This window comes from Sturnus vulgaris, chromosome 14, assembly GCF_052056855.1.
Source record: "Sturnus vulgaris isolate bStuVul1 chromosome 14, bStuVul1.hap1, whole genome shotgun sequence".
Lineage (NCBI taxonomy): Eukaryota > Metazoa > Chordata > Aves > Passeriformes > Sturnidae > Sturnus > Sturnus vulgaris.
The window spans coordinates 15,217,471-15,241,208 of record NC_142256.1 but is presented as its reverse complement, the minus strand read 5'-3'; the positions used below and the strand labels follow the sequence as shown (position 1 = coordinate 15,241,208).

General features: G+C 38.9%; 1 protein-coding gene across 4 annotated transcripts in view; it reads left to right on the top strand.

Moving 5' to 3' along the window:
* TENM1 (teneurin transmembrane protein 1) overlaps positions 1–23,738 on the top strand; it is a 318,181-nt gene that overhangs the window by 195,232 nt on the left and 99,211 nt on the right. For 3 of the 4 annotated variants that reach the window (XM_088173259.1, XM_088173258.1, XM_088173257.1), the window contains 3 exons: positions 19,178–19,363; positions 20,365–20,388; positions 22,652–22,798. In XM_088173259.1, coding sequence (XP_088029385.1) covers positions 19,178–19,363; positions 20,365–20,388; positions 22,652–22,798 — 357 coding nt within the window. The remainder of the gene's footprint in view (positions 1–19,177; positions 19,364–20,364; positions 20,389–22,651; positions 22,799–23,738) is intronic. The other variant, XM_014886212.2, reaches the window with a different exon arrangement.

Genomic DNA, 23,738 nt, shown 5'->3' with positions numbered 1-23,738 from the left:
AGGACCATCAAGGTTTGATTCCCCTTAAGATTGAGAGTTGAAATGGATTTCCTACGTGTTTTATACATTTACATTTCGTTTTCTTGAAATGAATGTACTGTGCACATTTTGCTCTGTAATGGAGCATGTCATTACCAATGTATCTACTACTACTTTTTCCCCTATAGAGGCCACAGAGCCAGAATCTCAGATGATAAGTAGCACATCCCAGTAAAGAATAGATGGAAGTGACAGATCTGCTGAGTACTGTGGAATACTGCCAGTGGTCCAAGTCACCAGTTTTTCTTAGAAATCATCATTCAGAAGAGCACTTGAAACAGTATAAATATCTGCTCAGATCTTTAAAGTGTGTGCTTGTGATCTTTAAGTAGGGACTTTTAAAATGTTCCTCTACATGATGAATTTTTAAGCAACAAAATATTGACCTGCTAATAATTTTCAGTGTTTGTTTCAAGGACCTTACATTCATTCTACACTCCAAAATTAATGTATGCAATTTTAGTCTGACACTGTCAGATATGGCACCTGCTTTGATAAGACTTGACTTTTTACTGGTTTTCAGCAAAAGCCTAGATGCTTGCATTTTTATCCTTTATTTTATTATATATTAAAAATATTCTCTGAAGCTCAGTATTATAGAAGTATATCCATTAATGAAGACAATAATTAGGAGAGGTCTTAGCTATGTATTATTTTTAACTCACAAAATATTGCAGACTAATTCTCTTTTGATACAATGTTATTGTAGATCAAAAAGCAATGTTAGTCTCAGATGGGTCTGTTGTGCCAGCTGCATGGGGGGCAGTCAGATATTAAGGAATCAAAATTCTAATAAATAAACTCCAAAGCTATTTTGAACATTTTTGGAAGGAAGCCTCTTTACCCCCATCGGTAGAGAAAATACCTCTCTTCATCCCTAGTGTATCCTGAGTTATCAAAGGATGTTTTTACAGCTACCCACAGGCAGCATGGCTAGATGCTTCAGACTTCTCCTTTCAAATATATGTTTCTTCTTAGGTGTTAGACTAGATTCAGGATGCTCTTGGCAATACACTGAGTGTTAGACTGAAGTATAGATGTTCATTTGTGCCTGAGATGTTCTTCCTAGGATCAGTAATTGCTGTGCTTGTTGGAAATAAAGCTTGATTTCAGTGAGTAAGGAAAACATCAAATTAATAAGGAAACATAAGAGGAGTAACAAGGTCACAATAAATGAATTTTCACATGTGAATGGAGAAAGTCACAAGGTTCTGTACAATGAAGAAATGGGTAAAGCACAGGCTGATTATTTGGAGTCAGACAACAGCAGAGCTTTGCAACTGAGAGAACAGCAGTGTCTCAGCCTGCCTCAAACCCTTTAACTTTGCCATCTTTGTACCACGTCATTCTCAGTGCTGTGAAAATTCACCTTTCTATAGCACATTGAAGACTCTGGTCCTGAGAATTTCTGTGTTTCCTAGCAAATTCCAAATATTTTCAAAATACAAGGATACATTATATAAAAGATTTTTTTCTTTTAAAATAGAAGTTAGTATATCTTGGCAGACTTAAAAGGGAGAAATAGCAAAGGTTTTGACAGCAATCAACAAAAATCTGGGACCCACATTTGCATAACAAAGAGACAAGACCCCTGTTTGATGCAAGCATGAAGCCAATTTATTTATTTCGCACATCAATATATATACCTCTAAAACTATAGCTAAAAATAGCACAATCACACAATTGGTGTTTCTAAGTAACATTATTAAGATCAGAGCTCTGCACAGACCCTCTGCACAGACCTATACAGACCAGCATAGGCACAGATGGTCTTGCATGATTCTTCTTAAACAAAGCAGGCCAAGCCCACCTTCTGCTTCCCCATTCAGGGTTTTGCCTCAGCTTGCCAGGGCTTGTGGCCTCCCAAACCTGGTACATCCACTTCAGTCACGTTGCAGTGCTCTGAGCCCTGCTCTCCAACTGTATTGCTACAAGGTTCTAGAATGTTTTGTAATGTATGGTTCCAGATATAATGTGGCCCAACCTGAAGAGGAGTGAGCCACCTTTATGATACCTTCCCCTAACTGCCCATCTCTAGCTCTTCAAACAAGATAAAATTCCATTTTAAAAGTGGTACCCTGGGGAAAGACAAGAATCAGTATCGGTGGAAGAAGACAGATGAAGGGTGACTGTGACCCATGCATTTCCTTAAGAATTGCCAATGTTTGGAGGCCCAGCCTGAGCTCTGGAATCATTCATGGATTTTTTGAAGCTGAAAAAGACCATGTTGTTCATGTTGTTTGATTTTCTATAGAACATTGCCAAAAAATTACAATCGTCCTTTGGTTTTTGCTTGACACTCATAGTTCGTTTAGTTTTTTGAAACTGAAGCATCACAGATACTGAGAATTAAGGGTAGTCCACCATTTCCTAGATAAATTGTTTCAATTATGTCTGGCCCTCTCTGCTAAAAAGTGCACCTTTCACTCCTAGTTTGAATAGGTGCAAAGTCTTGCAATCGTGTTTCTTTCTGTGAGGTGAAAGACTGGCAGATTATTTGAAGTCCTTTCCAGTGTCCAGCCTGATCTCTGCTCTGACCTGTGGACTGGCATAACCCAGTATCACTGCACCACCCCCAAATATTCTTTCTATTTCCAAAGTTATTGCCAGACAATTGCCATCCCTTGAGGGCCAAAAGATCCTCTTGCAGAATTCCAAAGCAGCTATCAAGATATGTTTTCATTGTGTTTAAATTGGTTCTCAATAAAAGCAGCTCAATATGGCTTGAAAGTTGTTCAGACTTATTATTGCTAATCCTATACTACTTGTGGGATAGAACTTAGGCTGGCTTTTTGTTCAGCTAAGATCCATCCTTTCAATAGCCCTAGCTGGATATCTGTTTCAGATATATTTGGCCTCTTTCTACCCTACAATATTGAACTTTCATGAAAAGTCATTTTCCTTTGTTAGCTCAGATTTCAATTTACCTCTCCCAGAGATGACATGGTTTTCATTTAAGCTTTGCCTTGCTGCTTATGAGCATCTTTTTAGGCTCTTCCTATCAGCTAACTACAAACATACAGATAATACGGCTCTGATTCTTCTGCCTTCTTTAGGCAGCATCAAGTGAATTTCACTCTGGAAAGATTCTGGCAGATTTTTAGCTACACCAGTAACAACAATATTGTTGTGCTTTTTCTACAGTCATATATGATCAGGAGAAGAAATTTTAAAAGTACTTTCTGTCTGTCTTTGGTTTATTATATGGACAAGATGAAAGTATTCTAATTGTTCTATATGGTTATAGACTAACATGTATTTCCCATGAGGGAGATGGATTAGTCTTTTGTGCCAGTTTACCAATTGGCCTGAATGCTGAAGATCAAAAACAAACTATGGCTTTCACTGCTTCAAAATTACACCAGTGTCAGAAATTTGTAGAGAAGCCTTATAGAGTTCTTATAGAGAACTCTGGCAGAGTTCTTTCAAGTGCTGTACCTGGGACATAGCTGTTATAATTCCAGTTGCAAGAATCCCAAACCTGCAGTCATCATTCAAGTAATACAGTTGATTCTTCCATTCCTACTGATCTGGGCAGACATTGCTTGCAATCTTTACTTGTGGTGAAGTCCATGTTGAAATACACAGAGATCCAACATCTTCTTCTACAGGAACTTTATTTCTTTAGTTGTTTTACTTGCTGTCCCTTGAACAGTCATCTGTCCTGCTTTCTGCAGGACTGCTTTTCTTTGGAGTGTGCAAGGAATAAAGAGGGTTTTGTCAGTTTTGCCTGAGGGGAGGCAGAGGCATCAGGGAAGCTGATTGCAGGCAGAGATCCACAGACATCTCTGAGAAGAGCTGTGTTTCTCCACCTTGATTCTCAAGCGTTTCTTAGACAAAAAGAAACATCACCAGCACTGCTACAGTTCTTCATTGTCCAAGATGTTGTTCCCAGCAGTGACACCAACCATACAGCAAATAGCTCATCTTCAAGCATTGAAATGGCTTTAGCTCATACTAAAAAAGAAAATGTGATTTCATCTCTTTAGTAATTAGCCTGTTAAAAAAAAAATGCTTGTCTGATATAAAGCACTGAAAATTAAAAATCCGTGATAATTCTCACAACGCAAATTAATATATTCTATTTTGGAATTAATTCCTTGGTATCTTGTTTATCACTTTACCCATTTAATTTTAGTTTTTTCCTAGTTTGGTCATCCTTTGGCAAATCACACCAAAGTGCTCAGAGACATTTAGCCATTACCAATTTAGCCATCTGACAGTAGATGTGCCCAAGAGAAATGCACAAGAGACTGAGTTCCATTTCTCATGTCATCTTTCCCTGCCTCTACAAGATGTGGAGAACAGAAATTTCATACTTTGTTCCAAGTCAGATTAGATAATATTCTTTTTGAAAACCCCCTGTACTGAAAAAGGTCATTCTTGGACTATTTCAGAGTCTCAGCATCTTTACACCATGCTGAACCCTGTGATGATAGTATGTAAAAATCCATTATCAGTCAGGCCTCCAGCATACATCTCGCTGACCCGTAGTAGGGGTGTGATCTACCAATACATAACACAGTTAGTAGGATGGAAGACTGATATTACACTCTTTTAATGTCACCAGGACTTCAGTATAGTCATATCTCTACTTACTGTCTATGGATCTTTGTTGCTTTATTTATAGGCTGTCACCCAAAATGCCTTGATGTTAATGAGTCATCTCCCCTTGAGGCATCTAGGCAGTGCTTTTCAGAAAAAGAAAGTCAAACGCATGAGTGCTGACTGCTCCTGTCAGATAGAAGGGAAGCTCTGGCTAATTGAAGGTGCAGCATCAACTGAGCAAAAAAACTCATCTTCTGTTCCCAGATTGACACCTTTAACATGGAGCCTTGAGATTAAGGGAGAGAAATATCAAGAGAAAATGGATGACAGAGTTGTTCAGGGGGGCAGAGCCTTGTATAAATTAGTGTAACTGCAGTGATACCAGCAGTGCAGTCCCGATGTGTTTCAGGTGAGAATCCAGCCCTGAGTCACTAATCAATTGTAGCACTGTGCCTAAAATATTATAGACTGAGAAATCTGTCACAGAGCTGATGCCTTTGACATCCTGTCCTGCCTTCATTTCTTTAGACTCTGTTCAGACAAAGTAGGCCAGTTTCTGTCCTCTTACTCCAGGACATTTGTCATAATTCCACTGAATCCATTTATATCGCTGAAGCAACCTAATTATGATTGGGAAAAGAATACTGGCAGTTCTTAGTCACAAAAACATTCATCCTAAAATGATTATATGGAGATGGTATATATTTAGAATATCTATTTTTGGTTAAGCTATCCTAGCAAGATTGGTTGTAATTTTACAAAGGGTAAAAATGAATCAGCAGCGTCTTCCTTCAATATCTTGTGAAGCAAAAAACCTCTTTAAAACTGTAGGGCTTTGAGAAATGCAAAATGTTGTAATTGTTGTAAATTGATATGTGCAGAGTGGAATAATTTAAAAATCATTAGAAGTCTCCATTTTTTACAGTAAAGTACTTCAAAAAGAAATGAAGGCATAATACAGTATATTAATATAGTTCAAGACATCTCAAATAGGTTTCAAAATTAAACATCAAAAACTGCAACTTGAAAAAATAATTAGGTGAAGCCATTTCATCGTAATCAGAAACTCTTCAGGTTTAGGGAATTGCAGTGTATGGGTGTCAATCATTCTCATTTACCAAGGACAAGGATGTTCACTACAAAGAGCTTTCAGTAGTGAAAATAGCCTTGAGATTTCCTCGGTACATGATGTAATGTCGTACATTTTCTAAAGACTGCTCAGTTGCACATTGGGGCTTCCACTCTGTTCCCTATTTTAGACAAGTCTCAAGAACTTTTTGATTTTATACTAGAAACGTCCTTCACTGTTTTGTTCTTAAGAAATGACGGACTTGCTTAATTTCATCTTACTGTCCTTTTTCTGTAATTTGTCTATTACTGCTCTGCTAATTAAAAGGATGATTGAAGTTCTCCTGCTGTACATTGTCTGACATTGCAGAAAGACTCTTCCCTACTACAGTATATTTCATTGAAAAGAAAAAAACAGCGTGTGACTAGTTTGATTTGTATCTTCTGTAGAGTTGCAAGAGTTTGCAAAAATGTATTTGGTGAGCAAGGTTTCTATTAAAAACATACAGTTAAAGATTGGAATACTTAATATGTGTTGCTGCAGCATTTAGAACATGAGAAATTTAAGGCAGTGAAGAAACACTCCAATAAAAATTAATTATCTACATGTTTAAATTAGTCCAGAGAGAACCAAAAATACCTGATGTAGTAATGTATTGATTTAAGAAATAGGATAAGTCAAGGGTATGAGATATACAGTGAGGAAATACAGGGTGTTTTTCAACTGATTGCTGCTTATTTTGCAGATATACCAAAAATAATGGCCCTTTCCTTTTCTTTTTCTTCCTGAAAATTAAGATTCTTAATCTATTGCTGTTTGCACCTCATTCAGCAATTAATGGAAATATTGCTCATTCGAATGTAAATGCAATTTAATTAAGTCAGCTTCTGTAAATCCTAGTCTAATGCACAGCAAGGTATTACTTTTTCCACAGGGTGGAATCCACAGACTTAGTTTCGAATGCTTCTATCTCAGCAACTGTTGTCTTACCCAGGAGGGAGATACCCAAATTGCCCTGGTGATGACAAAAGGGTTCTGTTTGCCCTCCACTCTGGGTAGCTGACAGAGCCTTTCCTCTCTGTCTGCATGGCATCGTGCCCCTGCAGGGAGTCCATCCTGTCAGGAATGTTGCCCTCACTGTGCTTTGTTCTAGTCCAGCCTTAGGAAAGTGATGCTCCTTAGGATCTTTGGGCAACACTGGTGCAAGGTCCTGCAGATTGCAAAACTAGAGCTCTTAACATAAAGCTGCTGTCATCTAGTAGCAAAACCTGGCGAGTAAGTGGGATTTTAGTAGCAACTCAGGTGCCAAAGTTGTTCAAGGACCTTTGAATTAGGTACGGTAAGCAAGGGGTTTAGAGGTGTATATTTGTAGTTAAATGCCTGCATCCCTCTTTTACATCTCAACCTTATCATCTACACAGGAGTCAATCTACTGAACAGGGATTAAGAGCCATGCTAAAACAAATGACAGGATATAGCATGGAAAGGTCTTTCATGAACAGTCGGTGTTCAAGAAAATGTCAAGATAGAAATTCTGACTATGGAAGGCTTGTACTCCACAATAACCCTTTGTAAAAGAGGACTCTGAAGTAGAGAAGCTGTGGGAATGTTCTGCTGCTCACAAATTATCCATACCGCTCTCTTTTAAAGGAAGGTTCTTGTGTTAGAGTGAGCTTCTGTTTCTTCACAGCTGGAAAAGCACAAATGGGAATTGCTAGAGCAAGGGTACAAAAGAGCACTAGAACAACTAGAGGTTTTGTCCTTCAGTGCATTTTGGAACATCTATTGTGCAAAATGTGCTGCATCAGTCCCTAAAAAGCTGATATTTATATTTTTTGTTGTCATGGTAAGTGTACAAAAATAGCTATCATTTCAACGTATTTATGCAGCAGCTTCCTCTCAAAACAGGCAATTGCTATTGGTAAAAGTCAAACTCATGAGAACTTCCCTACATACTACATTTCTGAGCATTTTGGTTGTCTATATTGTTGCAAGGGTAATATCTGTAGATATATAAGGATTTCCCAGTCTCTGCCCTCCTTAATGACATTTGCTTAAATGTTTTGGCTCGAGTAATATGCTTTAAAAAAATAAATTTATAATAATTATCCAAGAATATGTTAATGTCAGTGGGGCAAAAACTCCTTGTGTATTGCAGCTACAGTGTAGATTTGGGTATGTCACCCTTCAGTCCAGGAAGCCTTGGCTATTCTATTAACAGATTGTTAAAATAGTGTCTATCACCTTGGGGTCCAAAATCATTTTCTGATGGGAGTGCAGAGAGCTGATTGCTCACATGGCATATAATTGTTCAACTCCTGCTTTGCGTCCCCCATATGCTGAATTCAAAAATGCCCTGAAGAAGGGTGGCCAACCTGGTGGTGCCTCTGCCAGCTCTGAGGAGCTGGTACCAGGCTCCCCAGAAAAATGCAAGTCATGAGCTGCACCTTTGGTTTGGCAGCAGTCAGGCAGAGTAGCAGCTGCCGGATGCATGCTGCTATTTCTGTTGGTGCTGCTGACACAGAGGAAGTTATGGTTTATTTACTGGGAGCTGCTTTGTGTCTGCACTCACCTGCACTGACTCAGCTGTGAGCACAGGGATGTTTGCTCCCGCCATGTGGATGGACACAGTGTTCGTAGGCAGATGCTGAGTGCTGTGGAACTTGTGCTACTTGAGGCCACACTCCTTGGTTTTGTGCAAGAGCTTGTTATGCCTCACTGCTGAGTTTGTCCAAGGAACTGTTTATTTGTATAAAATGGGAGGAAGCAAGGCTAGCTTCTTCATCTACTTTTACTTTTGCCTGTGAACCTGAGATGTTACTTAGAAGCTGGTAATGACTTTTGATTTCTCACAGTATTTTTTTCTATAGTACAGATTGATTGTTGGGAACACACAGACCAAAGCCTTATTTTAGTTGATTCACTGCTTCATTGAATCATAGAATGATTTGGGTTTAAAGGCACCCTCCAACTTCCCTGCTGTGAATAGGGACATCTTCCACTAGATCAGGTTGCTCAGAGCCTCATCCACCCTGGTGTTGAACACTTCCAGGGATGAGGCACCCACAACTTCTCTGGACAGCCTGTGTCTGTGACTCACCACCCTCAGAGTTAAGAATTTCTTCTTGATACCTAATCTAAATCTACCCTCTTTCAGTTTAAAGCCATTTCCCTGTGTCCTATCACCACATGCCCTTGTCCACTGTTCCTCTCCCTCTTCCTTGCTCCCTTCAGGTACTGGGAGTCCACAGTTAGGTCACCCTGAAGCTTCTCTTCTCCAGGTTTGACAGATTTCCATCTGTCCATGTAGACTGGCTCTTCAGTGAAAAAAAAAAATTAATAAAAATCACATTATTTTAAAAGCATCCATTCCCAGCGTGTAGATGAACGTTCCATAAATCATTAACCCCTTTCCTTCTGAGTGCCAGGTCTGTGTCTGATTTGGGCAGCAATGGCATCTCTCTCACTTGTGGGCTGACATTGCTTTTACAGAGATGAATCTGAATAGCTGTTCCTGTAATACATTGAGAAGTAATGCCAATGCTCACCTTTTCAGCATTTTGAGCTCTTTCAAAATAGGATAAGTAAAATATATCTTCATTACTCAAGTCAGCAAGTACATCCAACTTTCAGAGCTCACACCAGCACAATTTTTGTGAGTGGACCCATACCCAAAGGTCATCCTGTGAGCCAGTGAATTAAAGATGGTGCCCACTTGTTGTAAATAATGCTTGAATAAATCATGACTTCTTTACTGGGTATCACTAATCAAACTTAGTAATTAAATGATTGTGGAAAGCTTTATATTCTGAGCAGAGCCCAAATCAGTGTTAACAATAGTTGTTCTGTGTACCACAGAAGATTTAGTGCTTATATGGACATATCCTGATCTCCTCAGACAATCTGGTGAACTTTTGCTGAAAATAGGTGTCTCAAAATCTTTATTTTCTTTTGATGCTGTATTGGTTCAGGCTGTACCTGTGAAACAGCTATATTGAATGAACCTACTGAGCCATCTCTTTGCCTATTTCCCTTTTCCCCACAAAGCTATGGTTGTTCTCCATGTTTCTTATCATTATCACAGGCCTCATGCCTTCCCTAGTTCTTGTGGTCTGTCACTTGCTCAACAGGTTTCCCATTTTTTCTGCACAACTGGCTTTTCAGTCCAAGGAACTGTGAATTGCATTTTCCCCTCTGTGAGTGAGCACAAAGGCATTACTTTCATCTCAGTCATTACAGCTCATGACAGATTGTTCTGGACTGCTTACATACCACTCTCCTGATCAAACAAAGTATTGAACATGGTAGAGGTTGCACAGCACTTCCTTTTGTGGTTCTTGGAGTGTTGCAGAGGATTTCAGAGCTTGTTAGTCAGAGTATAAGTCTCCAGTGATGACTGATATCTCACTGCTTTGCTACTAGTACAACTTGAAATGATAGAGTGAAGACAAATTATAAAACAGGACGAAATTTGACAAGGAAACTCCACATTTACTTGGGCAACAATATTTTTTAAATGTCCTGGTCAGATTTCTGTGTGCTTCTCCTTGCCCTTGTGTCAGTCTAATCTTCCTTGCTATTAGGTTACACTTCTGCTCATTTATTTTAAACATTGCCCATACCAGCCTCATCCAACCTGCCAACCTGCATCAGATCTCTAAGAAAGAAACAAGTTCTGCAGCTGAAGTCTCTTGGGTAGCAAGCCCAGCATAGTTGTATTCTCCTTTACACCAGTGCTATGGCTGGGTAAACAGAGATGTTCCCAGTGCCAAATGAGGAATCTTTTGCAGTGGTATCAATTTTCAGTGCTTTGGCTGCCTGAAATGAAATATCTGTTAGTATGTTTACCATTACCAGTCCAGCTTCTTCAGGCTGTATTGATTAAATTTTTGTACTGTAAAAATACCATTTTGAACCACAGTGAAATCGATATAGAGTGAGATTTTATATATATATAAATTGGATTTGGATCAGGAAGAAAATCTTCATCAGATGAAAAATAAAGCTGGATGAAAAAAGTGTAATAAAAGATCTCAGAAGGAGAAAAAGTTACTGTCATTTCCCCAACCTATGTTGTATTTTCCCTCTAGACCTCTCTGTCTGTCCACTGATTACTTTTCTACACAAATAAATTTTCAAGTAAAGTGAGGCTTTCAGTTTCGAAAAGATACTTGTAAATAGATGTAGCATTATCAGAAACTACTTTACAGGGCTTTTTAAACACAATTGCATTCATGTATTTTGTGATACACAGTAGTGCTAATGGCAACCTTCCTACTGGAGGCCAGAAGAGTTATTTATAGAGTACCTAGAGCATCAAGAAAAAGTTCAATGAGATGATGGTAGGATAATTTCCAGAAAGCAGTTAAAACCACTGCTGTATGGATAGTGAAAAATTCTGAGTAACAAATAGTGAGGATACAGCATCTCATTCCAGTGGGTTTATTTTGTATGTTGTGGCCTGTGGTAAGAAGATAAGAAAGCTAGTTAGCTAACTGCAAGGCAAGACACCAGAAAGGTTTTCTACATAGAACTTACAGTAGGAAGGTTTAAAATGAAGTAATGTTTGGGGAATTAAGTAGTTGATAGTTGTCCAATAATTGTGTCTGAATTATCCCAAATAATAGTCAGGGCTGTATGAAGTTTAGGTCCCTCCCATTTATTTTCTGAACTTATTGGCTAGTTAGTAGTTCTTTTTCAGCAACTCTTGTCTCTCTAAGGAAGACCCAACCTCCTGAAGTACTTCTTTGCCTCCTGGTAGAAAAGCTCCTGAGGTAATACTGAGCAAAAGGTGAAGAGTGCCTGGGCCAGTCCACTACTGAGATTTCAGCTGTGCTGGTTTTGTTGGGTTTTTTTTAATGCTAGCGAGACCACACAAAAGCTTATTTTCTGGAATCACTAATTCATTTCATAACAAAACCCAGAGATCTACTGAAGAGAAAATAGAAACAGGTTATCAGTCATTTAATCATGCAGGAAAGGGGGTACTTAATATGAGTTTAAGTATTAGAAGACATCAAGAAGACATGAAAAAAATGGTATTTGAGGGGGCTAAGGCATGTCTATATTTGTGTAATTCATCGAAAACTGAAAAATAGTTGGAATATGTTATGAGCCTCTCTAACATCGTTCAGAGCCAGAAATGAGGGCAGATGCAATTTAGAGTTGGACTTGTTTTCTCCTTAAGATTTTTTCCAAATAATTCTTCCTTGGCTTAATATAGCTTTATATACGTGCTACAGTCTTGCTTCGTGATAGTGCCAGAAAGGATAAATATCAATAGCAGAATAAATTTAAGCATTCTAGTCTGATAACAAACTGTAATAGAAAAGTGTTTCAGACAAATATTTCAGTTCAGGTGAGATGAATCTCACTCTTTGAGTCTTTTGTTGGGATGGGCCATCATGTCCCACTTTGGGCAAGGGCAGAATCTTTGGAAATGACTGTGAAAATTATTTTGGAGAGAGAGATGATAATAAATTCAATGCAATAGTTTTGCAGAAAGAGTTGCTTTGAATTTATTCACCTAACTGTAGCACATTGTTGTGGTATTGTGAGGTGACCTTTAGTATATTTCAGTGTCAGATATTAGCATGTAATGCATGAAGAGAAGGATAAGGAATGTTGCAGCAAGAGAAATTTAGATTGAGAGAATACTTGTCTGTGATGATGGTCTGATAGTGGCATGAATTGCCTGTCATAGTATAGTCCTGTTCTGTGTTGCTGGGAGCTTTTCAAGGATGCCAGGTATGATTTATTTTGAAACTATAATAGATGATTCTGTGAAGTCCTTTGCAGCTCTATTCTTTATAAATTTATGTTAAAATAGATCAGTCATTTGGTGATGATTTATCATATTGATTTATTTCTGATTGTACTAAATTTCACATTAAGTTCTGTGGCAAGTTCCCATCACGTGTTCCTCGGTGGTGTGAAGGCTAGGGAAGAGACAGGCAATGCACCATTGCTGCCTTTCCACACAGGAACCTGATTTTAGTTTTCCAAAGGAAAACATACAAAACCTGGCAGCAGACAGAGAAGGACTTCAGCGTTAATGTTTTGAAGATATTTGCAAATCCCTTTGATTTCCATCTCAAGCTTGAAGAGCAGGTGCCACTGGATACTGGTATAACCCATACAGTGCTGTTGTGTTGCCTCTAAATGTCCCTTGCTTGATCATAGATCACAGAATGGTTTGGGTTCTTTAACATCTATGATCTTAAAGATCAGCCCATTTCAGCTCCCCTGCTATGGGCAGGGACATCTTCCACAAGACCAGGATGCTCCAGGCCCCATCCAGCCTGGCCTTGAGCACTTCCAAGGAAGCTTTATTGGCATAGCTGTGGTTGACTGAGAATGTAAAAAGTTACACATCTAACTAACAGACTGTGACACTGCTGGAAAAGATGAGATCAGATGCAGTTAACATCCAGATTGCCAAATAAGTTTATGTAAATTGGGAAGATAAGATAAGCTGTACTATAAAAATAACATCTCTTCTACTACAGATATGTACAACTTGATGTCTGCATGAAACCTCTACAGTGCACTCCTAGGTAACCTTTGTTAAGGGGAACAAATTTCCTTTAGGTTTTACAGAAAAAAAAAAAGCTCAAGTGCTTTTCAAACTCCTAAAACTTTACATTTTTGAACCTTTTTGTGGTGTAAAAAATTATATTAATAAAGTCAGTTGCTGAAAATGAAAGCTAGAACAGAGTTGTCTCCAGGACACAGCAGGAAGGTAATTTAAAAAGCTCAGGAACATTGTTGAAATTATCATGCAAACTTATTAAATGTAATGTATATTTAAATTGGAAAAACTTCTTTATTAGGTCTAGATAGGTGATTTTTTTGCTGCCTCTAGCAGTTAAGCTTATTGGGTGAAAGTCAGGGTAGATTAATTTCTAATCTTTATGGAAAACCACTTATTTAAAAATGGATAGCAAAATTATTAATATAATACTGAAAGTTTAGACTATCTGTAGACTCACCACTGAACAAAAATGTATGGCCACTTTTGTTTATACATATAGTTATTGTTATTCTTAGCATGATTATCTAGGAGTTATTTCTGACACATGTTGAATTAACATTAAAATCTTCCCATATCATTACAAATTATAAAATATTTAGCTTTAATTTCCCTTTTCATAACACCTAAGTAGGAGCTTATTATAAAAACACATTTGAAAGAACTCATTGTTGACTTAGGTAATTAAAATTAAGAGTGTGGAGTGCATTTCTAATGCTTTTTAGATTAGCTCAGGAATCATCAACTATTTGACTCCTTCTCAAGAATATGTGCAAATAATGGTTCACAGCTCACATTTGCCTTTTTCCAAGAAATTAATGAGCATTCAGAATTAAGGACATGTCAGTAAAAATTATAGACTGAGTTGAACATTTTTTAAGTCTCTTCTTCATTAATTGGTGCGAGTCTAAAGACTCAGAATTTTAGATTTGATGCAAACAGTATTTGATGAAAGGCTGAGAGAAGCTGCTGGGGTCAGCTGAGGCCAGCCCCCGGCACTCTGCCAGCACGATGCTCACAGTGGCTCTGCATGGCTGGGCTTTTTTCAAAAGCAAAATTAACTTTCCAGGCCTACATTTAGAGAACCTTGTTTGGATTTCAAAGTGTAAAGGTACAAAAATTGTTGCACAGCCATGAATTACTGTGAATTTGGGTGACTTGGTTTCCTGGGAACCATGAAAATTCACATGTACTGAGGAGTGTGTCTCAGCCACAGACCAGCCTGTAACCCAGCTTGCTGCACAAGGTGTGCCCAGAGCTCAGGCAGGCAGTGTATATCCCACTAATGGCACAGAGGAGAGTGGCAGGGAGGAGATGGGTTTATGTAAGCCTACAAGCCTGAACACCAACATGGTCAAGGAACTTAAGGAATTGTGAGCGTGTCACTGTACATTGTAAGAATGAATGGCATTAATGGAACTGCACAAGTGAAGGCTTGTGATGCAATATCCCTGAGTCAACTAATCCAAACTGTACCTCTTGTCACTGCCTCCCTTGTTACCTTACATAAGTCATCTCTTTGCTCTTGTCCTTCGCAGTCAGATGATGGCACAGCTTGTGACTCCTCAGCAGGACAGTCTCTGTCCAGGCTGTGATTTGCATCTCCTCCCTCATCCTGCCTGCTTTGATCTCTCCTTGGGCTGATTTAGCTCAGCTAGCTGTCAGGTATTAACCCAGAAAAATAAACTGAATAATTATCTGACAGTTCCATGATCTGAATCATCTCACCAGTTTCACATGCTAAGCACTAGGCAGGGATCACAGAGCCAGGAGATGGATAGAGAGGAGGAGGAGTGGAATAGGTGTTTCAATCAGAGAAGATATTTTTGGCTGTCTCAACTGCTGCACTGACCCACAGCTCAAAGCCCTTCCCTATTGTGCTGGCTCTGCTGCATTTTGTGATGATTCTATGCCCTGTGGGACCAACTGCTTTGGAAGGAGGAAGATGTTCCGGTGAGGTGAACAGTTGCATCATGTCTGATTTGCTGTCCAACTTCACTTCTATGTGAATTTTTGCCACATCAGCTTTATTTGAAGGTATTTACCTAGTTAAATTTCCTGTATAATTTCCCATTGCTGTTGGTCCCTGAGCACTCACTGTAGTATCTCATTTTGTCCGGTCTCTGGTGGAAACCCTCCATGCAAACACAAATGCTAATGTGGCTCCCTGCTACACAGAGGTTTCTGGGCTTGTTTATCTGCAGAAGTTAAGAAATAAATAGTTTTGCATTTAAAAGAGGACAACCTGAACTGATAATCCTTTTTCTGATCTTAGTTGTTTGAATTAGCTGTGGATTAAAGCTGCATATTCTACCACAGCATTAATAGGATGACGTTAGTCTTAATTTCCCTTGCTTTTCATGACAAGTCTGTGGAGAATCTTGGATTTGCTTGGCAGAATAATACATTATCATGGTAAACAGCATTTCTGAAGCCTTATGAAATCACCAAAATGAATGTAATTCTCAAGGTTGCCTCAGTGACAACAAAGTGTGAATTGGCTGAACTGCAGGTCAGCTAGGGTAGCTGAGGAAAGTGTCTGTTGCAAACTAAAAAACCTCATTACATTACATCTAGTGCTTACAAAATTGGGTTTGGTTTTCATTAAAGAACATTTAGACTCAATATTTTGAGGAAAAAATTCACTTTTAGAAGGAAATGCAAGAACTAGGTACATTCATTTCAAGTATGATCTTATGTTGGAAAATAGACCCAAAAAAATAAGCCTTATGAGTGAAGACTCGTTAAAGATTAGGAGCTTAAGTTGTGTTTAAAAATTTTATTCCATGTATGGGGAAAACAGTGGAAAACTTCCTAATATTTTAAGGTTTGTTTAATATTTTGGTTTTAAAAGGGGAATGTGCACAAGATCTATCCCTGTCCCTGTGGTAGGGATGTGCCTACATTGCCTTCAGCTCCATGCTGTTATTTCTTTTGTTTGTTTGGAAGATGAGTTTGTCATAATTAGATTCTGCGGGGTAGACAGACGGGGGAGGCAGCCATGCATGCCATGTGTGGGAATGTGTTCAAGGTTTTCCACAGCTGGTTCTTTGGTCTGTTTACAGATAGAGAAGTGGCAGGAGCTGTTAGTGCTGCTGCCAGGGTCAGAAGCTCTATGTATTGCTTTATTTCCCCACTTCAGCATTGCCACTTCTGTATTCCAATGCCTACAATCTTCCCTGAAGTTTTGGAATCAGTTGAACTAAGCCAGTCCCACTGAAGAAGTCTGTGTAGTAGAACATCAATCCAGAGGATCAAAAAGACCATCCATTCCACCTACCTTAGTATATTGTAATTGTATATTGCCACTTGAAGTAAAATAACAAAAGCAATAATTATAATGAACTAGAGGGAGATCAGGGGAGATGAAACACATCTAGAAGCCTAAATTCTTAAAGTATTTGCTAGATCTAATTCTCAGGAGTAGGCCCAAGCTGGAAAGAAAGCTTCAAATAAAATCAGTGATCCTCTGCCAGTCTGCTTGGGGGTGATGCTTTTGTGATCTGGTGGAATCAATTTACTTCCTAAACTTGGGAGCAAGTGTTTGGACACCTTCAGTACCAATGGAATAAGAAAGCAAGTCCTCCTATAGTCTCCCCAGGTTTGTTCCAGGAACAAACAAGTAACAAAATGTAAGAGCCAAGACAAATTATGCTGCAAAGAGGAAGAAATCCTTTCCAGTACCTGCAGGCAGGCAGTCCAAGGCATGAAGCAGTAGATTAATATATGATCAGCAGGCAACAATCAAGACTTTCTAAGATATAATGCCCCAGACTCAGCACAGTTTTCATTTGAATATGTCTATTTTCTTGTCTTACATATTGTTTTTTCAGTAATATCATAGAATCATATAATCAGATAATTATTTTTGTCTTTTAATCCAGTATAACACAACTCCCTGTCTGAATAGTAAATTTAATTATTTTTGTATAGCTGATTTTGACTTCCTAAGGACAGTACTTTGCAGTTGACTTTACTGAATTTTGTGTAATGCTCCTTACCATGCCTTCTGCTTCTGAATTTGATTTGGACAATGCTCTTGCAGTTTGTCACTCACCCATCCTTTTGATTGTGCATCGTGCTGTCATCCTGGCTCCTAACAAAAATAAGGGCTAAGCTCTCACTCAAGACAGAGCCCAGCACGTCTTTGATGTCACTGTGCTGTTCCAGTTCTGAGATGCTTTTTGCTTTGTGTTAAAATGATTGCAAGATAAGATTTCAATTTAAACTTTAAAAACTTTTCTTGGTATGTAAGTGACAGCATTTGTCACTACAAATGCTTTTAAGGATGTTTATATACAATAGCTCCAAGATCTAAATGATCATTGTTTAAAATCTGTCAAGGGAAAAATCCTGCCACAACTAAATATGTAGCATTGACATTTGAAATCAGAACAGACACGAGTGTTTGACTTATCCTTTTAAGTGCTATCAGCTGCTTTCTGTGAGGAAGAAGGAGGAGACATTTCTGTAGCAGGTTAATTACAGGATAACAAGCAAGTTCTGTGTCTTTACAATAATCATTCTAAATAAATTCAAACTACATTGAACCTTTCTATAGTGAAACCATTCTTTTCACAGAACAACTTTAATATAAATGGAAGTAGAAGTGCAGTTAGCATATGTTGACGTATTGAAACAATTTAGGACTTTCATACCACTTCACAATTAGGGGTGTTCTGCAGTGCCCAGGTAGAGAAATTCTTCTGAGGGCAATGAAGGAGGTATTACTTGAAACAGCTTTCTTGGTTTCTTAGCAGTTGACTCATGAAGGTCAGGAAGGGAAAAAAAAGTCTGAATCCTCAGAAGCCATTTTAGAACTAGGGGGATCTGAATGGCCTGTAGGTCATGTAATGTTGCTTACTGCTGTCAGAGGTGCTTGCCTCATCTCTTACTCCCTTTCTGGTGCCTTTCTGTATTGCAAGTGAAGGCCATTTTATCATCACTACAAACATTTGAATATCTAGAAGATTGGTTTGCTTATATGTATTTTATGTGCCACTCTATCCTTTAATTCAGCTCACAGTATTTGAGTTTGTAAGAGATTTTAGAATTGAGTCTCAGAAGAATTAGTCAAAAGATACTGACCTTTTCATGTCATTGTTTGTCTGGTTCACCAGACTCTACCCTCTGCAAAGCCATCATTTGCAGTCCCCACCCCCAACAAATAAATTATCTGAAAAGTAACTACTAAAGAAGGAGGCAGCCAGATTGCATAAGGTCTGTTAGGTGATGTCTGGTAGGTAAGGTACTTGTAGGTGTAGAAGAAGAGATTACAGGGGATCTCGCCCCTGATAAATCATAGCTAAATGATAAATCATAGCTAAATGATAAATTATGATAAATTATGATAAATAAATGATAAATCATCATAATTACCAGAGAAACAGCCTTGCCCTTAATGGGTCGCAGCTGTGACTAATAAAGATAAGTGTGATAAAAGAGGTGAGTGGCCGCTCAGGGAGGATTCCGGAGGAAGAGAACCTTGAAGAAATGAAGGAGCCCTGGGGGGAAAAGGAATGATCCAGAGAGACACAAAGAAGAATGAAACAAGCAAGAGAGCTGCTGCTGTAGGAGATCTGCTCTGAGGTCAGTCTGGGTCTGATGGAGTTAGAGCACGCTGGTGGAGCCTGCAGTCAGAGTCTGCAAACCAATCCGTGCAGTCATGGCCCGGCAGGGAAACAGCCAGTGCTTAGAGTCTACAGCTGGACCCCACTGTAGGAGCTTGCTGTAGTCGGAGTCAGGATGGCTAAGCTGTAAAGAAGAATAAACCAGCACCCTTCTCATGTTGTTAAATGAGAGTCTTTTGTCTTGGCTCATTTCTACCCCTCGTGAGAGGTCTATTGCAACATCTATTGAGTGATAAAATCCCACGTTTGATCCAGCTGATGAGTGATATTCATACAGAAGTGAAATTAGTCTTGATGCAAGGTCTAATTGCAGTATGAAAGTGCTGTTCCACATGGTGTACTTTTCGTTTTTCTGTGCAGAGCTGTGTACCCTGGACTGTGGCAGCCACGGTGTCTGCTCCAGAGGAATATGCCAGTGTGAAGAGGGCTGGGTGGGGCCCAGCTGCGAAGAGCGGACCTGCCATTCCCACTGTGCCGAGCACGGGCAGTGCAAGGACGGGAAGTGTGAGTGCAGCCCCGGATGGGAAGGGGACCACTGCACCATTGGTAAGGGGGTTTTGTTTCAAGAAATGAAATACAGAAAGTTTTAATCCGGTTTTAGACAGATTGCCATCATTCAGATTAAAATCTGTTTGGAAAAGCAGAGTCTCAGAATCCAAAGTGTTAAAAAGGTGGCTCTGCTCTCTGTTTGTCCCACAAAATAACAACTTGGCACAGCTTTCTGTATAGAGGAAATAACGGATTAGTTAATTTTTAAGAAAAAACATAGATAGTTCAGTCCTTACATATCTTTGAGATGTGCTCATATATGAATTTGGTAGTCAGGGAGGAAAAAAAATGCTTAAAAAATACAAGGTGTGAGGAGCCAAAGCTATTATTTGCCTTATGTAATTCTTGCAATAAATCTGTTGCCTTTCTGTATGAGGATTTACATACTTTACTTACTGCTAAAGGTATTTTGCCTAGAGTTGACCTCTAACAATATTCCTAATAAGGTAAAGATGTTTTTAGAAGTCATTAGTCTACTATAAAAATGTAGGTTGTATTTTTAATGAAGTTTAACAGTTTTTTGCAGTCTGTGTTTCTCCCTAAAATGTCCCAAAATGAGATTATTATCTAATTTTCAGATGAGCAGCATAAGGTCTCACATTTGTTTCTTGAAAAAAATCTAGACTGTGTTATCATTATCTTGAGTGTTCTAAGCTAATTCATTCACTAGCTCTAGAATTCACTAAATCAAGAATTAGGTTTGCGGTAGTTTTCTGAAGTTTGTTTAGAGCAAATCCAGAGAAGAACCGAAATACTTAAAAAGATAAAAAGACCTGCTGTTCACATTGTAGGTAGTGCCAGGTGTGGCCCCTGCACACTTGTCATCAAATGGAGGACGATCACAAGCAATGTTCTGGTCACAGCAGCAGGACTAGATCTGCCTGCAGGAGGAGGGAGACATTTTATATCTAACCCCCAGGTGTCAAGCCATAAGCAAATGTATTTTCATTTGGTACACAAGTTTGATCCATCTCAGTTTTGTTCTTTTCTTTTTTAAGCTCACTACTTAGATGCTGTTCAAGGTAAGTTTTTCGTATCAATGTTACAAAAAAAAAGAAAATATACAAAAGTATTGGGAATGGAGAGTTCTCTGTTACTCATTTTGTTTGAGCTTCTGTACTGCTAGGTTCTCAGAATAGATGACACATTCACTTATGGAGGTATATATAGATATATATGCACATGTAGAGACACAGAGTTACAGCAGAAAATGCAGTTTTTAATAAGTAATGTGCTCAACTCATTTGCAAAGTTGTAGCAATGTAAGCATGTTTTACAGGGCCATCTGATGTGCTGTGTTAGGCAAATCCATTTTTTGCTCTTGTTTACCATCCAAAGTAATGCCAGAGCTGAGGACTTGCTAAAAAGCTTGTGTTGATACTGTCTCCCATGAAAAGTAAAAAAAAATATACTTCTGTCATTTATGCTTGAAGTTTCTTTTGATAGAGAAGTACTCTTGTTTTCTAAAGGTGTCTGTGCCAGATGTGATCTAGTTCTCTTCAAATCATTTGATACAAGAGTAAAATTTGATGTTGCTTTGTCTGGTGCTGTTCCTGTGATTCCCATGCCTTTCCTCAGACGCTGCTCATTCATGTCAGTGTGAGAACCTTCCTCCAGTGTGACAGCAGTCCCTCTGCCTGGCATACACTGAGCAGAGCAGTGATGCACAGCCCCTTCCAAAAACACTGCTCACTGAAATATCAAAATACCCATTAGTTCAGAAAGATCTCAGTGCCTATTTTCTGTTTCTTATTTTATTTCTTTGGAATTAGGTAATAATAAAAGCATGTAAGTATTCATTTTATTGCATTTGTAGGCTTAGAGGGTAACCATAAACAGTAGCAAAATCTAATCGTGTACAAGAAACTGCTGAACTCAGCAGGACAGTGACTGAAAGGGGAGAAACATCCACATTACCCAAAAGAACTCTCACATCCTGTCCTTCCCCCCAACTCCCTGAAAGAGGCTTTTATAGTATATTTGGTGGTTGCCAAGTTCATGTTGCTTTGGAGTAGTGTCTTCCATAACTCAGTGTGAGAATATGGTCTCACCCAACCCCAGTTTTTCTGAGCAAAAGGGTCAGACTCTGATCCTTCTGTTTGCAGGTGTGATTGATAAACTGTAAGAAGAAAGGGAGATCGTGTGTCTCATGTAAAGTTACCAGGAAATGTGCTACATGTGGAGCTGTGAATCACAGCCTGACAGACCAGAATCTGACTGGCTCCTCCAAAGTTAATTTGGAGCATCTTGGGCCTATCAGACACTGACTCTTCTTTCCCCCTTAAAAAAACCCTCTCTCATAACACCTATATGTTGCTGATCAGATGCACAGGGGCTTTCAGACCCTGTATGTCCATGCTGGGAAAAAGAAAGGAGCCATCTTAGAAGTGATGCCACTCACTCTGTCAAACTTACTGCCAAGCTTTATCCATTGTCCTTTGGCTCCATATGTGACATGGTGAGGATCTGACAAATGTCTGAGCTGGCACTATGCTATGCAAGCAGATGGATGTGAGTGTACATATCCAGGAGACCATTCCTCTCTCTCTCTTAGAGGCAAGAACTCTAGATGTGAATGTCCAAACTACTATTGATTCAGAGCTTGCAAGTATATAATTGAGAGGATGCTACAGTCCTTGGTCCAGTTATGATCTAAAATCAGCACCACCAAAGGGCATGTGTTGGTCCTCTTGGAATTGGCTATAAGGGAAGAAACCAGAACAGGAAGGCAATGCTCCCTCGATTGCCTTCTGTGGAAAGAGTGTGTTGTAGCATAAATCAAATTGGCTTTTTCTCAGTCAGATGAGTATTTATGAACAGAATAAAAAGGTCACTTCCACTCCCTGCAATGCGTAGAATTATGTCCACAGATGCCAGTTTGTCATTTAGACAATATTTTTCATGTGTAACTTTGATGTAAGTCTTGATTATGTGTGTGATGTTGTTAGTGAACTACAGTTTATTTTTCAATAGAGAAAGAGATGGACATGACTCTAGAACTTTATAGCATGACTTTACTCACCTTTTTCCTGTACACAAAATACTAAACACTAAAAAATAATCCTCATTCCTCACAGAGAAACTACTTTTGGGCAAGCAAAGGGAAGCACTAAGTTGGGGATTCTTCTATATTTGGCCAGAAATGTGACTTCCAAGCTGTGATCATTTGAAGGCAGCAAGTATAGTGGTGGCTAGAAGTAGGGATGTTAATGAGTAATTGCAACTGCAAAATAAGAGAAAAATATCCCTTCATGAGGGCTTTTTTTTTTTCACTTTCTCTTTTAGATGGTTGCCCAGGTCTCTGTTATGGAAATGGGAGGTGCACTCTTGATCAGAATGGGTGGCACTGTGTTTGTCAAGTAGGCTGGAGTGGCCCGGGATGTAACGTTGTCATGGAAATGGTGTGTGCAGATAACCTGGACAATGATGGAGGTATGATACATAATTCATGTGTTTCTGTTTATCTGTCACATCCTTGACTGCCATTTAAATCCATAGTTTTGTTGTATGCTTTCCTTTTTAGCACAAAATGTCGATGTCTGTCTGTTTGCTCAGGACAGTTGTTCCACTGACTTTATCGGAAGCGGTACCGTGAGGGAGCAGACCCTTGTGCTGGATGCTACTGCAGGCAGAAAGTATCTGTGGCTCTACCATCCCAGTACTTAATTCTTTCTCATAAAATGCAGATCAAAAGTGTAATAAGTAATTTCCTGTACTTCCTTTCCAGTCTTTCTCATAATTGCAATCTTTCAGAAGAAACAGCCAAGAGATAGATTTTGACAGGCAGAGAGGTTTTTTCATCTGGGTATCCAGTTAGTCTTCCATTATTATTAATTTAATATATTTGCAAGCATAAAATGCACATTTACAGGTGCTTTTAACATAGTCTCTCTTAATATTTCTACTGAGACACAGCAGAAATCAGCAATTATGTGGACCTACTTTTGAAGGTAGCATGTAGAAGAGACTTTGGAAAGTATGTTAAACAGAGCCCTGTACTGAAATAATTATTTGCTCCTTTTTATCGGTTAAACAAGGGCATTTGGCACTAGGTGCTCTCCACCTCAGTCCTCTGTGATCTTGATTTCTTTCTAAGGTTGCTTAAGTTTTAGGTTTGCTAGAGAAAACACAGTTCTTTTATACAATGGTCTCTGCTTTCTTTCCAACAGTTTGTTCTAATACATGAGTTGGAGCACTTTTTTTTTTTTTTAAGAAAAGACGTCCAGCTCTGTTTCAAACTTGCCAGTGGGAGAGAAGCCACAATATTCCTGGCTGGTTACTCTCAGAGTTAATTAATTTTCCTATCTGTTTTAGGAATACTCATTTGCTGAGCAGTCAAGGACTATTGCTTTTTTCTCCTTCACCTACTACC